Source organism: Nyctibius grandis, chromosome 4, assembly GCF_013368605.1.
Source record: "Nyctibius grandis isolate bNycGra1 chromosome 4, bNycGra1.pri, whole genome shotgun sequence".
Lineage (NCBI taxonomy): Eukaryota > Metazoa > Chordata > Aves > Nyctibiiformes > Nyctibiidae > Nyctibius > Nyctibius grandis.
The window spans coordinates 93,019,889-93,038,194 of NC_090661.1; the positions used below are offsets into that span (position 1 = coordinate 93,019,889).

The following is an 18,306-nucleotide window of genomic DNA, read 5'->3' on the forward strand; positions in this document are numbered from 1 at the left end:
GCAAAACATCCCAGGAAACTTTGGCAACCAAACAGAAGAGCTGACTGTGCTAGGAGTTTTTATTACTGTTAGTCACCAGGGTAAAATGAGCCCTCTCATGTAAAAAACTGATAGCTATAGAAACTGCTAGATATTTAGGGGTTCTGACGGCTGAATAGAGTGTCCCATCACACAGGAAAAAGGCTGCACTATGCTCCACACTCAGTGCATGAAATCCATAGTCTAAGCCCACTTCCAGTGCAAGCAGATCTCCCGCTGCCATCAAATCATAAAAAGATACTGCTTCCTATGCAAATAGCTGAGTGTGCAAACTCATTCTTCCCTCCCCCCCTCATATGCCCTCCAGCATCTACACACAGAGCACCCAGTGGTTCATATGTTTGCATGAGCAACAATGAAAAAAATTAAAACAGAAGACACGAGGAAATGTCACTGTTACAATTTCACTAAATGCCCATGGGAGATAATGTAGCAGCATTTATCAAGCTCTGATATTCAGTTAAAAGTGACTTACTCACACTGAGCAACTGACACATCGTATTTATAGATAAAAGAATTTCAAATAGTCCTTTTCAAGTTCCTCTTTCCCACAAAACTGCTGGTTAAAATGTGCTTAATGAGACTTTCCTTCCCCTCACTTTGTCAGTTCCTCTCATATGGATTTGCTTTTCCTACCTACTTCAGCTAAAAGACCCTAATCTGCTGTTGCAGAGCACACTGTCACTAACCCGCAAGTTATGACCTTATTAATGTGGCTCAGCAGGGAGAAAATAAATGTGAGTTAAGAACAGCCCATCTGCAAAACAGAAGTAAAGAAGCAGCATAAAATGTGCTGGAGAATGATGAATATAAAAACAGACATATCCTGGAAACTTCCCTCAAAGGAATTAAGAAAATCCTGACAATATTTCAAGTCTCCTGTTGCAAGAACTCTCTAGTCTAGAGAAGAAAGTCTCCACAAACACGTCAAAAATACTGAAGATGGCATGGGTGGCTACAGCCATGATCAGTAGAGAGGGCATTCTTAAATAGCAAGGAGCCAGAAAACTGCATGCAGAAACATAAATATGTGAGGCTTCAAAGCATCTATAGTATTAATAACCACATAGCTGGGGTCAACTCACAACCAAGTCTTTTCAAACAACAGGATTCAAGGGAGAGAAAGATGCCTAACAGAGACCATCTGGCTAATATTGCAAGGTTGTATTCAGATATGATCCTCAATCTACATCTACCTCTCTCCCTGAGGCTTCTATCCCTACAGCAGCTGCAAGAGGAAAGTACACATTCTTGTTGCTCCATTGCTCCTTTTCATTATCTAACATACTAACACAAACTCATCTCCAACAGTAAGTGGTTTCATCAAAACACTTCCATGCATAATGATGATTATGGGACTACCCAACATACAGACATAACACAGTGGTACCTAGACCTTACTACCAAGTACCTTGGTCTACCTTAGCCCAATATCTTGTCTCCAGCAGTGGCTGAGTGCAGAAGAGGATAACAACACAGTAAGGACAGTGAATTCCTTATTTCACCAAGTTTTCTCATGGAATAAATGACGGTTATTCCTACACTGAGAGGTGGAGATGCTCTGAGGTTCTGATTCTTCTCTGGCTTACACACCCAATTTCCCTTCTTGAAAGGACTGAGTTGCAGGATGATGTGCAGTGGTGGTGTTGGAAAGTGTGGATTAGTAAACGGATGGAGGGGTTAGAACACTAGTTCAAGGTTAAACAAAAAGGTGATGAAAGAGATAGAAACAGAGCCTTGTAGTTCTCAGAATTTTTATCTTGCTGTGACCTCTGTAATATTTATCACCAGGCAATCATCAAATTATTGCAGATGCCAGTTAGCTAAATCTATTCAAAGTTCTCCAGGAATTAAAAAAGAAAAAAAAAAAGCAACTGTTAGCATCCCTTGCTTTACATACGTGATGTTAAAGCGAGATCTACGAGGCATAGGTATTTTTCAGAGTCCTTGAGATTCATTTATGACATATGTGCTAAAGCTTCCTTACTGCAGAAACCAGGAGCAGTGGAGGACAGGCTGGAAGCGTTAAGCACTCCTGAACTGGGGACCTCAGAGTTCAAGTACAGTGTTAGAGTGTATGAGTATCGTCAATAACTTCCAGAACTTATAGAGCAACAGATCTCGATTTAGAACATAAATGCTCTCAAATCAAGCAAACTCTACATCTTCCTACTTTCTGGCTGAAAAGCAAAGTTTAATTACTGCTATTTTTACAAGTTCCATGACATTATTCATTCCTGACCAAATACAGAGCTATAAGAAGATAAAGAGGTGAATGGCAGCACTCATTGATTGTCAGCCTCTCAAGGCCCTGAGGGAAAGTGTCCTGCATGCACATCTTTCCAGAGCATATCTACACAAACAGAAAAAAAATTAGTCCTTCTCCACCGCTGGCTGCAGCTCATGGATACCATAGTCACTGTTCTGACATTTTTATTTACTGGAAATGTAAGCTTATCTTACTCCAGTGGTAAAAAACATCATCTCCTAACTCTCACAGCTTAATCCTCTTTGTGATCTGAGAGATACCTAGGAGAGGAAGAGAAATAAATCCAATACACTCAGTTAATTGCTCAGTGACAGATAATCTTTTCTCCTCCATTTTCTTCCTCTTCTATAAAAAGAATAACAAAGTACATAAAAAGCCCTCAACAAAAACTGTGGAAAAAGTCTGCTGAGAGGATAACAGGGCAATTGAAGTCAGGCCCAGCCTGATGCAAAATCTCATTTACTGTGCACAGAAGCAGCAGCTCACTTGCCATCCAAAGCTCGATGAGCACAGAGCCTTCGCACTCTAGAAGATGGTATAGATTCTCCCTGTCTCTTTTCTCTTACTGTATTTCACCCCTTCATGTCTGTCACCGGTGGTCTCATAATTCATTGGCAGTTTTAGAAGGGTGATCTCCGTCCATTAGTGCTGCAGCCAGCTGTAGTTAAACTGGCTGAAAAATTACAAAGAAATGCCATCCTAGCAGGCAGTAGTGTGTTTTTAAAGAAGACAGATTCATATCTTGTAGGCGATGGCATAGTTGTGTTATAGATGGTTACGTTCCCATCAGTCACGAGACTGCTTAAATCACCCAACTACACCTTCGAATGACAGACATGCTTATAACCAGCTATAGCATAAATGACTCGTGTCTGTGACATGCTTCTAAACAGCCTCTCATCATTCATCAACCTTTTGAGAATACACTCTGCACAGGAGGCGAGGGTGTATTCCTTCGTCATGTATTCAAGGCAGAGATTCCTCTTCAGTTGTGGGTACCTGCAGAACTACCTGTCTTTCTTCTCTGCCCTTCAGACACTCTTGACATCAGAAATCAAACCAGACATGAGACCATGCTTTCTTCCATGCCCCAGCATCAAACCTAGAGGCATGAAATAAATTAAAGCGTAAGATATGTTCCTCCCCACCTCTCAATTTATTTTTTTCTGTCCTTTTTAAAGAAGCAGGGAGATTTAAATTAACATGTCACTTAAGCAGACAGGAGGAGCAACAGCTAGTAAGCTCTCTGTCAGGTGCATTAAAAAACAAGGTATGCCCATCTTGTCATTTCTTTCCATCAGACTAAGAACAGAGAAGCTCTCCTGGGATCTTCACAGGGATATTTATTATTAGTACCTGAAGGCATGACTGCATGTTGAGCAGTGATCTAACAGTAGAGCCAGACTCAGGACAGAGCACAACGTAACCAGCTGAGGCTTATGTAAGGCAACAGGATCAAAGAATGACAATGAAGCACACTGGCAACTTCCAGAGCAGTCATGAGCACTGAAGAGCCGATCAAGAATAATGGAGCACCGCAAAGGTAAGTGGGTTGATTTTAGCTGTCCTGGTTCTCCTTCAACATTTCCCAGTCCAAAGCATTTGCCCAGGGATTCTGGATGGTTGGCCATGCAACTATAACCAAGTCTTCACAAGTAACACGTGCCAAGTGAACCTAAAGTTGATGGGTTCAAAGACAGACAAGTGGTTCCTCAAATAATCTATGGAACTCCTTGCTCTAAAATGTCACAGGTACCAAAAATTTTAACATACTCCGAGAGATATTAAGAAAGTTAGCTCATGAGATATTAATCCCCCAGTAAATACTAAAACCAAAAAAATTATCCAGACCCTGACAGACCTTAAACTGAAGGTTGAGGAAGGACCCAAAACTTCAACCCTAAGAATGAATGCTAGGAGAATACTAGGAGAAGTGTCAGATATGATAATCCTGTTCATATATTCTTTCTTAGACTGCTTTTTTGGTAATAGGATACTGGGCTAGAGGAAACAATCAGACCATTACTACGATGCTAATCATGTTCTGACATTAGTACTGTCTGAAGTCCAGAAAAGTGCACTGCACTCACTGTCTCTAGGATTGCTACACTACCAAAGCCCCAGCTTCCGGTACATCCTTCAGTGACATCCCCAGAGTCCCTTCTCTTTTAATTAGGGCAAAATTTATGCCATTGTGACATGCTCCACAGAAACCAATTCTGAAACAGACAACAGCATAAGGTCATCAGCACGATTTTGTGCCTACATTCATACACTACAAGAAGTGTGTTTCCACACTAATGTGGCTGTCCTATTTTCAGTCCTAAACCAGTATCTCAACACAATCCTGCATAGCATCACATGAATAAAGTAGTTCAACACCGTCAGCAACGCGGAAGGTGGTGTGTCTCCACATGGTGAAACACCATACCTTCCTCAACGACCGATGAAATAGAGGTAATTCTTTCTCAGGTTGAAATGACTGAGGGTAGTAAGAGGAAATAAAAATAATACATTTCACATTTATGAATATTCTTTCTCGAAACCACTGAGAAATCAAAGAATCTAGCCCAAACCCCCTTCAGAAAAACATTGTCAAAGCCACAGGCCTGAAAGGCCCTTTATTATGGTGTGCACACTATAGTAAAGACAAAGGTAGTAGAGAAAATAGGATAATTTTTGATCTCAAGCCATAGCAGCAATGTATATGAAATGGAAAGAGCTGATTATTCCCTCCCCAGCAGGATGAAAAACCATTTATCCAGCCCCCCAAAACACTAATACTTTTGAGTGTTCATGTTGCTGTTCAGAATAAATCCTAGGAGTTTTGCATTTCTTCACGTGCTTGTTTTTTTGTTTTGGGGCATTTTTGGGGGTTTTGTTTGTTCATTTCTTCAGGTCAGTGGGTAGAGCACTAGCCTGAGTTCAGAATATACTCCATCTCAAATCTCTCCTCTCATTCTCTTAAAATCCTGTGCAGTTGCTTGACCAGAAAGGTTATTTGTTCTACTTCTGACCCAAAATTCATCCTTGGAAACCTTTCCTCAACAAGTTTAACAAAACAAGTTCATTCTAACAAGACTTTTTAGTTTCAAATATCCAAAGTTTTCTTGTATCAAGATGCTAGCCTGTCCACCTACATCAGTGATCTGCACACAAAACCCCTAGACTTCCGAGCAACATTTCACAGATGGAACCACGAGAAAACTTCCCTTTCATCCGTTATAGGTCATGAAAGTACCACTAGGGACACACAAAGTGAACACCCCCCTTAGATCCATTTTTCAAAAATATAAAAAGAAGCATCATCTGCTCTCACTGAATGCAAGTAATAGCCTTAAGAAATAGACCATAGCCCAACTCTCTCCTTCAGTTCACAGAGTGCATGATATGCTTTGAAATTATGGAAGTATCAAGGCACTCCCTATAAATCAGTCTAGTACTCAACATTACACAAGTGGAAATCAATTATCTGGTACTAATACTATTAGTTCTGAATAAACTGACATTGAATACCCACTCACAGGTATTACCCCAGTCTTAGTAACACTGACTTTTCATAAGGATCATTTGGGCAGTAGACAGCCATGAGAACTTTCATTATAAACAAGGACTTAAGGCTGTTGAGTTCTCAAAATAAACCAAGTGGTTAATTTGATTCTGAATAAGATGGGAAAGGGGAAATCAAATGATAGCACATCCATGAAGTAAGTTACCTAGCTGAAACAAGATAATCTGACTTCAGCCTCTTTGTCCTTGAGAATGAAAGAATAGAAGTGTGAGAGAGGGTTTAGCTACAAACCTTCCAGCACATTTTTAAAAATCCAATTAAATTCAATAAAAGGATTGTATCAGGCTCTTCCTATTTAAGTAAGGTGGTAATTATTAACTCAGTTTATCTCCATACCTCCAAAGAGAGCTCTCTGTGATGCTTCCCAGGTTGTAGTCATACAGCTTTGTCAGAATTAGAATCACCTGAAGGTAAAAGAAGAAATCACAGTTAGTCTGAAACAATTACAATCTCATAGAATCAAAATGACCCCAGGGAGGGCTTAGGATTCCTTTAATGGGTTCTTAACATAATTGAATGAATTGTTAAAAGTATTCGCCTAAACTGACATGGGAAGTATTTGCAGAGATGTATGTTGAGCCCATCAAACCATGCTCAGTTCCTCTGCATGATATTGCCAACAGGTTCTTCCCTTAACCCCAGGAGGCAGAGTGCAGTGCGAAGGATCTGACATGCTAGACAATGTTTCAGGATACAAGATGAGATCTGCTGTATGCAGTAGAAATAGTGATTACTTTCTGCTCTGTTTCACAAGCACTGACACTGCTGATCTTTTTCACAGCTGTGGTGCACAGATAACCCACTGGCCTGTCTCCAGTCAAACTCTTTTTGGTTGTAGCAAATGATGTAACACAAGCAAATGATCACCAGTTTTGGCCTGGGAGACTCAGACTGGACATCAGGAAAAAATCTCCATGAGGAAAATAATTCAACACTGGGACAGTGCTACCCAGAACATCTGTAAAGCCTCTACCCTTGAAGATTTTAAAGATCTGGCTAGACAAAGTCATGGCTGACCTGATCTATAGCTTGTGATAACCCTGTTTTGAGTAAGAGGTTGAACTAGGGACCTCCAAATGTCTCTAACAACCAACATTTCTATTACTTCAGTGCAAAGTCTTAGATTTAGCCAGAATGGAAGTGTTTCCAGGTTTAGGAGTTTTATTAGCTCTTTTGATAAACAGCTTTTTCCTCCTGTCAAAACAGACACTTCCAGAATAAAATTATCTTACTGGGGGGGAGGAAAGCAATTTTAGCAAAAATAATTTCCAGCAAAACATTTCAGCCTGCTCTTTTTTTAATATCTTAAAAAAAAAAAAATACTGACTTTCAAGATGATGGGCTTCTTTAACAAGACCTACATTTAGGACATAAACTACCAGACCACTACTATTGCTACTAATTTATTTTGCATTTCTCCCTGCCAGGTTGCTGTATATCTTCTCCTCCTCTCTATCCCGTTACAACAGCAGTAAATCAAAGAGGCACAACACTTCTTACCTGACAAAACCCCTGATCTATACACCTCTACATTATTATTTTCAGCCTAGGTTCCTAAGAAATGAGGCTTACAAATACACATCCCCTGCTCCCTTGATAACATCACCAACTTCAACCAATTTGGCAGAGAAGCAAAGGACTGGAGGAAATTCAGTCCCTATAAGCTCTGTGCAAGCTGGCACCAGTGTAGCAGAGGAATAGCCACATGGCTGCTTGCACTGAGGGAGAGGAATAAACCTCACCACTGCCAGTTTCGAAGGCAAAAGCCGTCCCACCTCTTACATGCTGACAGCCCCGAAACAGCCACACCAGGAATTGCCTCTTTCCAATACACTCAACAGACCAGAAAAAGCATGGCAATGTGGGAGTTGAGGGCATAAGTGAGCACATAGTTACTGCAACAGAGAAAGGTATAGGAGACAGAGCACACAGACATCTGTTTCTACAGCACAACTCTGTAAAACCCCTCATAGCACAGAGAGAGGCTGCCCAAAGCATTTCCTATCTGCATGAACACAAGTCATGTGCAGCTGATAAGGGAGACAGAAGAGGCCCCTGAAAAAACAGCTGTTCACCAGGGCTGACCGTCACCAAACATCATCCAGAAAAGCAGCCTCCCTTACTATCTGCTCCCATTTTAATCTTCCTCTATGCCCACTTACCTCTTTACGTCCAAAATGAGAGCCTCATCCTGCTACCCATAAATAACTGGCTGCAAACTCAGGCTATTAAAATGGAAACCCCATCAGGCAGAAGACAAGGTGGGGAGAAGACACCCCAGCGTTGTACCTCAGTGACACCACACAAACACCTCCACAGAGAAATGAAGACTGTGGAAAAGCATCCCTAGAGAGGTGCCTGATGCCCAGGGCTGCCCCCGGCCTGCCCTGCTCCCCAGCTGGGCCTGGGGCAGGCCCTGGCCACAAGGCCCTGCCCTGCCAGCCCACGGGGGAGCTGCCAGCCTGCGCTGCCCCTTGCAGAGGTGCATGAGGGGCCTGGTCATGGTGGTGCAGAGGGCAGCCCTGAGGCTCCCTGAGCAGAGACCAGGGGCCTGCCTCAACGCTCCCACCAGCGCCAGGCCCAACCCTGAACTCCTGCACGACACCCCAGTCCATCCCCGGATCCCAATTTCCTCCGTGGCTCCCCTCACGTTTTCCCCTGCCAGCCCTGCCCCACGGCCCCACAGCAGCAAGCCACCCCCAGGCCCTTCCAGGTGTCCTGGACCATGTGCCCCAGCAACACCCACCCTGTGGCAACTGGGGACCGATCCATGGTGACCTCCACGCACTGAGTGGCATGTCCTCCTGAAATAGCCCCATGGTGACTCCTGCCCCGGCCCGGGGCCCAGAGGGCAACATGCACTCCCTGCTACAATCAGGGCACTTCATATCACTGCTATGACCCCTCCTCTGCTCCCCAGGGCACCCTGCCATGGATATCCACTCTGTCCCCCAAAACGTACAACCCCACTGCCATCCAGGAGGTGCCTCCCTCTAAGCCTGGAGGGTCCCTCTTTGAGGAGGCAGCCAAGGTGTGAAGCACCAGCCGCCTGCCGAGGCATGAGATGGCGGAGCTGCAGCAGGCACATATGCTCTACAAAGGCTTGCAACAATTAGGGCTTTGTAAGTGCTAAATTTCAATCCCCACCCTCCCAGGAATGCCTGTCAGTGACAGCAGGGCAGCTGTCTGCTCCAGATACAGAATTGTGCTGCTGCCTTCCCTCACAGCACCCTCTGAACATGTCTGTAAATCCCCTACTTAAATAAATAAAAATTAAGAGGGAGAGAAAAAGGAAAAGGTGCGTACATAAAGCCTTTCTGAATAACTACTCTCCCAATGAAAGGTATCAGTGAACTTAATGAGGTTCAGCGCCAGCCTGCATGAAGACCTGCTTGGAGACCTTCCATATGATGTGTGAGTTGCACATAGCCTCGGCTTTAAGCCTCCCTTAGATCTGCAAAGCATCTGGATAGTTGCTTATATCTTTTTCCAAGCCTTATTGTCTTCTCTTGGCCCTGTCCTCCTCTGCTTGCCAGAGGAAACAGATGTAAATGACTAATGAATGTTTCCCCTAATGAATATTTTGACATCTGGTAGTTTTAGAAGCAGACCTTAAGATAGTAGGCATAGAAACTGGGAATAGTAAATAGCAAAAACAGTGTGTTTTTTCCCCCCATTCTTTGCCACTAGTTAATGTAATCTTGAGGAACATCATACAAAAATCAAGAAACACCTTCCCCATCTGTAAAACCCAAGAATTATCCTCAGGCTAATTTTTGTGTAATTACTGGTGTTAATTATTCTTCACAAATTACTCAGATTTTTACTTTTTTTCCAACTGAGGAAAATTCACAAATCCCAAAACTTCAATGAAACAAAACTCCATTGAGAATTTTCATCTCCTCACTTGAGAGAAAAAAAAAAAGTAACCAACATCCCAAAAAGAATATGAAACGACAAAAAATTAAAAGTGCCAATATAAGAAATCAAAATATTTCACTTTCAGAGAGCTGAAATGTCTCTTTTGTTCTTTCTTCTGCCCCTAGAAATTTCAGTAAAACTCACACAATTTTAGAGTGCTGTACTTCTCTTGGAATTGATGGGAGAAAAAACGCAGCTGCATTCCAGCATACTTTTTTGATACAGCTCTAACAATTCTTCTGCAGAGGTATCCCTGGGCCCATCAAAATATGCATTTTAGTTGCAGACTAGCTACATCTAGAACCCTAAACAATATTGCTATATCCTGGCTTCTTCACAGATTTAGGATAAAGTCTTAACATTTCCAAGCTAATATTTGTTTTTGACACCATGCTGCAACATACATATGCACCAGTTTTCTGGGTAATAGCTTAGTTATCTCCACTTGGTGCAGACATCCTATTTCCAAAACACATAAAGGCTTTCCTATAGGAAGCTTTCTTATTTTCATGGATATGTATCAGCTCCTGATTATCTTTAAGCCTATCTCTAGTTTCAGCAGTCTCCTTGTGTCATTCACTGTGGTTCAAATACTAGCAACAGATCTGCTCAAACATACATATGCGCAAAACAAGTCATTGGGCAGAAAGTTAGTTCTTTCTGCTCTAGATCTTAGTATTTTTTTTCCCTTCATAATGATACTTAAATAACCTATGCAAGACCATGATTTTGGTGTTCTCATTTCTTTGTTATTTAGCCTGCAAAGGTTAGTTCATGTTTAGGATCATTTCTTTTTCTTTTTTTTTTTTTTTTTTTTTTTCTCAGTGGCTAAGGAAGCTAATGAACAGACATGCATATCCTGTTGTTCTAAATGTCAGAATAAGGTCTGTGAAGCACAGTAATGAAAAATACTGTCTCACTTTTATTTCTTCCTTTGTTTTTGTTTTCTGAAACTGTGTGGTTTTTCTTCCTTCTTTACCACTTACTAATCAATGCAAGCTAACAAGAGCAAGAAAAAAAGAACAAGTAAACTAGAGATACAATGAAAAGGAGCTGAAAATCCAGTCTTATGCTAGCTCCGCTGTGAATACAGATACTCCTTCCTATTGCATAGAAATGCAAGGCTTCAGAAAGTCAGTTCTTCATTAGGATTAGCAGTTGAGGTGGTTTATTCTGCCACAGCATTGATAGCTCAGAGCAAAAGATGTTTGATCCAGGGTTTACCACATCCCCAGTGAGTGCACTAACCATGAGGTATAGCCCTAAAAACATCTTGTTTGAGTTACTTATACAAAGTGGAAAAGCCCCAGCAGGCAAGAAATGGACAGAAGGCTTGGTGGGTTAGCACACTCACCTGGAAAAAGACAGACTGACAAAAGAGATACTTAAACCTGGCTTACCCATCTCCCAAAGTGAACCAGTTCCCAGTGGCTATTCTAGGAAGGACAGGGTATTTGCATCTTGGACACCATTATGTTCTTCAAACCAAAACATCATTTTGAAGGAAAACGCACTTTGCTAATCACTCCTGACCCGTGATTGCTTTTTAAGACTTGGGATGTGAAGGCCCATCTATAGGTTTCAAGATGGAAATCAGTGGCTGGACAGAAGAGACTGCTCTGTGCATTTGCCAGTTTAAGCCCTAGGAGGCTCTTTGCTATCTTGGGAGAAATTCTAGGGTAAGCATGGCTAAATTTTTCCTGGACCTATCTCGGCTCATGTTCAACTGGTGCATGCTGTCTCACCACACCCTTCCTTGCTCTTCTGAGCCAGGTTTAGTACTGGCTTAAATCTTTGTCTTGACCTTGTTTTCAACTGCTTTACAAATGCATCTAGCAAGGCTCCCATAGGGTATTGGCCAAAGCTCATCCTTTACTGCAGCATCAGTTCCAAATGTAATGCAAGGATTACCTTTTACCTGACCTTTCTCCCATGGCAAAAAATACTTACTCTCATCAAACAGTGCTAAACTAGCTGGCCAGGAAGGTACTGAATGAAAGTCTGCACACTGCTGCTGATCAGGTTCGTAACACATTGGGAAGGAAGACACAGGCTACTCTCTGTGGCTGTGTGACTCTGCTGCTGCTAATGATCTGTGCCCAGAAAGCAAGCAAGCCCACGCTAAACTATCTTCTGCCACAGCTACACAGAAACCAGTGCCTAAGCCAGCTAACAGCACACTAGGTCAGGGATCTGTAACGCTTTGTGCTACTCACCGACAATTGCAAATTTACTCCTGGGAATGCTACGTGAGCGCTATGTTAAAATGTGTCCATACTTATTCAAGCTAGGCTAAACAAGGACATGGACTGGAACAATCATGGTGTTCAAGGCTTTATCACTGTTATTGAAGACCCACTGTGCAAAGTGGTCTGTGATATTCCAACTCAATCTCATTTATATCAACAGCGCTCTCATCTTGGATACATTTTATCAGCTGTATTCTCACCACTAGTCCCCAGCTTCTCTCTGAAAATGCTTTCCACTTTACACAGCACAGTGTACTAAAGTCAAACAAACAACTTTCATAGCTCCATGGTGATAGAGATTGTTCGAACAGAACACAATCAAATTTTTAAAGGTGTTCACCGTAATAACTCCTTGAGCTCTGATTTTTACAATGTTACCTCTAGACTGACCTAAAACTGTGCCAGAAAGACTGGTCCTACCGGATTCAAGTGCTCATTTCAAAATTGCAACAGGCCTTCGCTTATGAAGGCAAAACCAGCACCTCTGCTTTAAAGCTTTCCAACTTCCATGCTTTGCATGTATGTTTGCATTTGTTCCAGTCAAGACTGCAGCTGTCCTGGGATAACCCACAGAACTAAACATTTAGTCAACAGTTCACTTTCCTGACCCACACACACCATCAGCTCTGAACATTACTTGTGTACAGACTGCTCCTTACTCAACATTTTGTTGAAATCATTTGAAAGTGATGCAAATTATATATTTCATAAGATATTTCTAATACCTAACTGCAAACCACTCACAGGAGCTTTCTGAATCAGTTTGAGAATCCATTTCTTCTGTAGACTGTTAGCACAGTGATCAGACATCTCTTTTTGACCAGTAAATTCCCAGAAAAAACAAGGAATGTTTTCCTCTCCCTGTCACACAATGAAAGCCTTCAGGATGCTATTCTGTCCTGACTTCTTGTCCAGCACCACAGATTTTTCTGTCTCAAGCCACAGCCTTAGGAACATATTAATTTCCAGGACAGGACAACTGAGATGGGTCTTCATGAACATTAGTCCTGTATTAGAACTACTAACATGATAGAAAGCTTCTAGTTACAGTCATGTGCCAGCTACACACTCTACACTATGACCTGATCTTCAGGGTGTGCCACAATTTGAGAAAAGAGCAGACACAACCAGGGAGTCCTCTCCCCTGTGGTGCTCCCCACCCATGCAAGGAGCATGCAACACATTCAGAGCTTCTGGGACTCAACACACCACATGTGCAGTTTGATTGCCCTGTTATGAGCTGCAAACATTTAGGCATAGGGACTTGAGGAGAAAAAACTGGACTCCACACAATCCAATGTGAATCAAGCAGAAGCCAATTTTATTATGTGAAGCTGTCCCTTTTATACAATTTTTCTTTCCTTGTTCACGACCACGCAGCAACCACACATTCTCATTGGTTAAAGTCCTTGTCCACATGGCAAGCACGCGTTCTCAGCTTATTGATGATTGGTCCACACAATGAAGCGGTTCTTTAATGATTGGTTCTTCTAGTTCCTAGTGTTCCACCTACTCATCCAGCTCCTCTCGGCTGCTTCCTCAATTCTTGGTTGCTCAACTGCTGACTCCTCATTTTCTCTCCTCAGGGTTATCTTTGTCTTGTGCTACGTGCTTAGTCCCAGTTCTCAAACAGCTGGCCCAGTATGTGGCTGTTCTCCTCCAAATACATTCCTACAGGGACTGTCTCACACAGGCACAGAACACGAGCAGTCTTCAGTATAACAGTATTTTGTTAGTAAGGTATTGTAATACATGTAGCTATATAAAAAATGGTAATGGTGTAACTATCCAAGACTCTCCTGATGAAACTACCATGCTGCCTGCTAACTGGGAAGAGAGAATCAAATATCCAGCCACAATCAAGACAGTTTAAGTACACCTCAATGTGCAGTGATCCATTAATCCCTTATTGAACTCTAGAGATCCTTTCCATCACCTACTTAGCAGGAACATAAGCCAACAACAAAGAAGCACTAAACTAAGTTTGGATAAGTGTGTTGGTCTGCTATAATTGAGCAGGAAGCTAAAGGACCTGAAGCTTTGTTATGCATTATGTGTTAATAAGCCATGTTTCTTGGGCTACACTGCAGTGTTTGAAAGTATACACCATTCAGTCAAAGACTGGAAATAATTGGGCAACACCTATCTGTTCCCTTCTTCATCTCTACCTTCCCAACACAGTACAGAACTTTAGAACTAGGAAAAAAAAAAATGGGAAACACAACCAGAATACAGGAATATTCTCAATGAGCTGTTTGGTGAGGCAGCTATGTGAGGAAATGTTTTCAAATAAATTCACAAATAAGTCTGAATAATTCATGAATGAGAATTTTACAGGCTGCTCATGAATAAAAAAAGACAAACTCTAGAGAACTCATTATTTGGGGCAAATTAGTGGTACAAATCTTGTTCTGTGTATTATTATTTAGCAATTTTATACCAGTCAGCAAGTATCAGGGTCTCTAATAACTATGCAAGTACCAGGAACTATAGAGACATGAAGTCTTCATGATTTGCTTTCCACCTGGATTGCAGATCAACAGGCTTCCTTATATAAACACATCAGCTGGTGAAGGAGGAGAAGAAAAGTGTGATGATACAGAAGCACAGCCACATGGTTACACAGCTACACTACCAAGTCCCCATTTCACCACAGTCTTTGTTATGAAGAATCTGTAAAGTAAAAATCCCTTTGTTTTTCTGCATCCTTCAATGGACAGAAAAAAAGTCTGATATTGCCCACTATCCCATCTGGGACAGGAGACAATAGCAGAATTTGAGAGAGAAATCATTAAAAATTGTCCATGTAGAAAGTGGTTCTTCCCCTTATTAACTTTCAGCAATCAGCAGATTACACTCATTCTAATTCATAAACTATTGTAAATATTGTGCCTAATAATAAAAGGATTGAAGAAAGCAAGCATGATCAAAGATGTGGAATGGCCATTTTTAGTGAGAAATGACTCCAACTCTCAATCCAAGAAAGAGACAACAAAGGAGATATGAAAGACATCTGTAAAGTCACGAGTGTCCTGAACTGATTACTCACTGCTTTTCAGTCCATGAGACCTAGGACAGCAAGTGAAACTGGGAGGTTCAAAAATAGTACATATACATGAGTTGGGAAATTCCTTCCCACCATATTTTGTAGATACTGGAAACTTAACGTTGGTTCAAGGGGAGACAGGAGAAGTTCAGAGAAGAGATGTGCACTGAGGTCAATTAGATAAATAAAACTATATCTAGCACAATGTTAGTGCAAGTTTTCCCAGGCATGCAATTGTAGCCACTGTTGGAGAGGGAACATGGCCAAGTATGACAATTCTTTTGTTCTTATAGCTATGATAGGTAGCTTTAACCCTCATGAATTTGTTCAAACCTGTTTATAGTTATTAATATTTTTGGTATCTATAAAAACTACCTGTAGGCAAAAAATTCAATGTTTACCAAACATGGATACTGGTATTTCCTTTCTTAGTCTTGTATAATTCAATCAGTAGAGCAAGATGCATGGCAGTTTCTATTATACTCAGCTTAGCGAGGCCCCTGGCACAATGACAGCTTTTAGAGGAGACAATATGAATTATAAGAAAAGAGAGGCAAAATGAGGCACCTCTCTCCCTCAAACCTTTTAAAGATAGCCCCAGTCTTCATGCTTGTCATCAGGATGAAACAGAAGTTTATTACAGTCTAAAAAGAATTTAAAATACTACCAACACCAAAGCAGAGAGAAGAAAACTGTGTTTCTGTAGTAGCTGAAGCCCAAAAGGTCAAGACACTGAGTTACTGCTACTCCTGGCTCCAAAAGGGACCCAAACCTAGGCCTACCACATTACAGAAAAACACCTTAGCCACTGACATGCTGAATAACTTATAAAGAGGAATTAATTCCCTGCTTCAAGCCCTTTTTCCAATGTTGAAATACATTTTCACAAATTCTCCTTTCATTCAATGAGAATCTGTGATTAATGAACTAAAAAAAAAAATCTCCAAACCAGATAAATTAAAAGGAGTAAAAGGAAATTCCAGGGAGTAAATTACCATAGGAAAAAAAGCAGAGATATTCAGGTTCAGAAGTAAATGTAATAATAGATTTTCTTCCAGTGGCAGAAGTAGGCAGGAAAGAGGGGAAAGGAGGACAAAACCATGGGAAAAAACTGCCTGTCATCTTGAAATGTTTTAATACAAAGGCAAATAGCTAAGAAAGAGGCAAGGTTTCATTTCAGAAGACAAAACTTGGTATAGTGAGAATCGATTACACACTATAATTGCATTGATGCTTAAAAGCCATTAGCATGAGAGCTCTGTGCATGTTTCAAGAGGGAAATGCAGTTTTCTGTTTATTCATTTCACTGAATACCCACATAGGCCTCTGGGGATTATTTCAGAATTAAGACCAGAGGAGAGTGAAGCCCTAAACTATTTGGAAGGAAATTTCTTCTCTTACACCCTATTATATTTGCTGTCAATCAGCAGCTCTTGCTTAAACACACAGTTACTGCCAGTGATTTAGAGGGGACACCCAGAAAGGGTGAAAGGGTCAACTGGAGAAAAGCACTAAGCTGTTCTGTGCCTGGACTGCTCTCGAGTTTGCTATTGAAACACACAGAGACATTCAGGAGGCTCCAGGCTTTGCCAAGGGACAAAGATTTTAAGTGCTGAGAAGCCATTTCTGAGGTAAATTTGGAAAGCCTGCGTATCTACAAGTAAAAAACTGCTTCTGAGGAGCTTCTCAGACATCTGATCTTACGTGCAAACTAGTGCTCCAGCATAGCCACTGGCAGCTAAAAGAGAGCAGCATACAACACTCTCAGAAAAAGAGGGAACATGCAAGAAGAGACTTTATGAAAACATGCCACTCAGCCATTAGGACCCTACTTTGCAAGCTATATTTATGGTGGTGCCTTCCTGACTAAGACACAGAAGTTTCTGAAGGATTTAGAAATACCCATGAACTCCAAACACACACAGTATTTCCTAAACCAGTAATCCAAGCCTCCACTTGAACATAATTCACTGAACTCTGTCTAAAGAAAGAATGAAGAGGAAAAATATCACAAAAGGCAACAAAGTTGAGAAAGGCTAAAACTAAAGGTCTTTCCTTGGGAAAGGAACCATGTCCTGGAGGAAGACTAGGAGTGGGGGGATACACACAACCAAAAAACTGGGATTCATGTGGTATATACAATACCCAGATTGCTTATTCTGCAACTCACTACAGAATATAAAAGGGAAAAATTAGCATGCAATGAATAATTTATTTAGCACTTTACTGTTGTTTAAACAAAACACTTTCATGAAAGCAATGGGTATTCAAGCAATAAAGCACTGTTTAGCACTGTCACAAGCAAAAGATACTACTTGACAGAATCATTGAGTGATGTTGCATGGCCACAAGGCAACTACAAGAGAGAAGGATGATATCCGTGAATAATAGACTACCTCCCTCTCACCCCTGGGAAGAAATTGAATCTTTAAAGTAAAACTTTCATCCTGGGGCAGCAGGGGTAGTGAAACTTATGGTCATAAGTGCCTTTCATCTTTAGGTCCCAAAAATTCCCTGAAAACATTAATTGATCACTCCTAACAACAGCTCTGTGATGTAGGTTGGTTTTATTACACAAATCAAGCATGCAGAGTTTAAGAGTGTGTTACAGAAGGCAGGGAGGGAATATTTATTCTGATGAACTCCTGGGTCTTTACTTATTCTTCCCTGTCCTCTAACACATTGAGAGATAGACTTCAATAAGGAACCGACCTGCTCTAACTTTAAATCCCAGTTTCCTCCCTGTCTAGCTCTAACAGTGCATGAGTCACATTCAAGCTTTCTGTTCCCCTTCCTGTAATGCTACTGTTTTTTTGCATCAACACAGATGGGAACATACACTTTTTCAACTGATCTTCAGTCAGTGATGAACAACACTATACTAACAGACACCAGGTATGTTTCTCAAAGTGAGAAAACAAACAAACTTGATGCAAAAATTATTTTTATTCAGCAGTGTTTTACGCTGTGTTGGGGACGTCTATTCTTCCAAATACCAGTTCCCTTGAAAACACTCTCGCAGCACTCCCTACGCATCTTACACTAACAAATGACAATAAAATGCATCACGCCGTATGATGGTAGGTCTCACCTTATGGCAATGCTTTGTTAGTGGAGTTAAATTAGAAATTAATTTGGCTCAGGCCTCGGATTCCGAAAGTGCCTTATGAGCTCTCTGGCTGCCAACACTAATTTGGTCATTTGTTACTCC

At 41.3% G+C, this 18,306-nt stretch overlaps 1 protein-coding gene across 1 annotated transcript in view; it reads right to left on the minus strand.

The window, feature by feature from the left end:
* Nucleotides 1–18,306, minus strand: part of LOC137661900 (VPS10 domain-containing receptor SorCS1-like) — a 304,008-nt gene that overhangs the window by 201,738 nt on the left and 83,964 nt on the right. Inside the window, exon 2 of the mRNA XM_068397663.1 lies at nt 6,216–6,283. Coding sequence (XP_068253764.1) covers nt 6,216–6,283 — 68 coding nt within the window. The remainder of the gene's footprint in view (nt 1–6,215; nt 6,284–18,306) is intronic.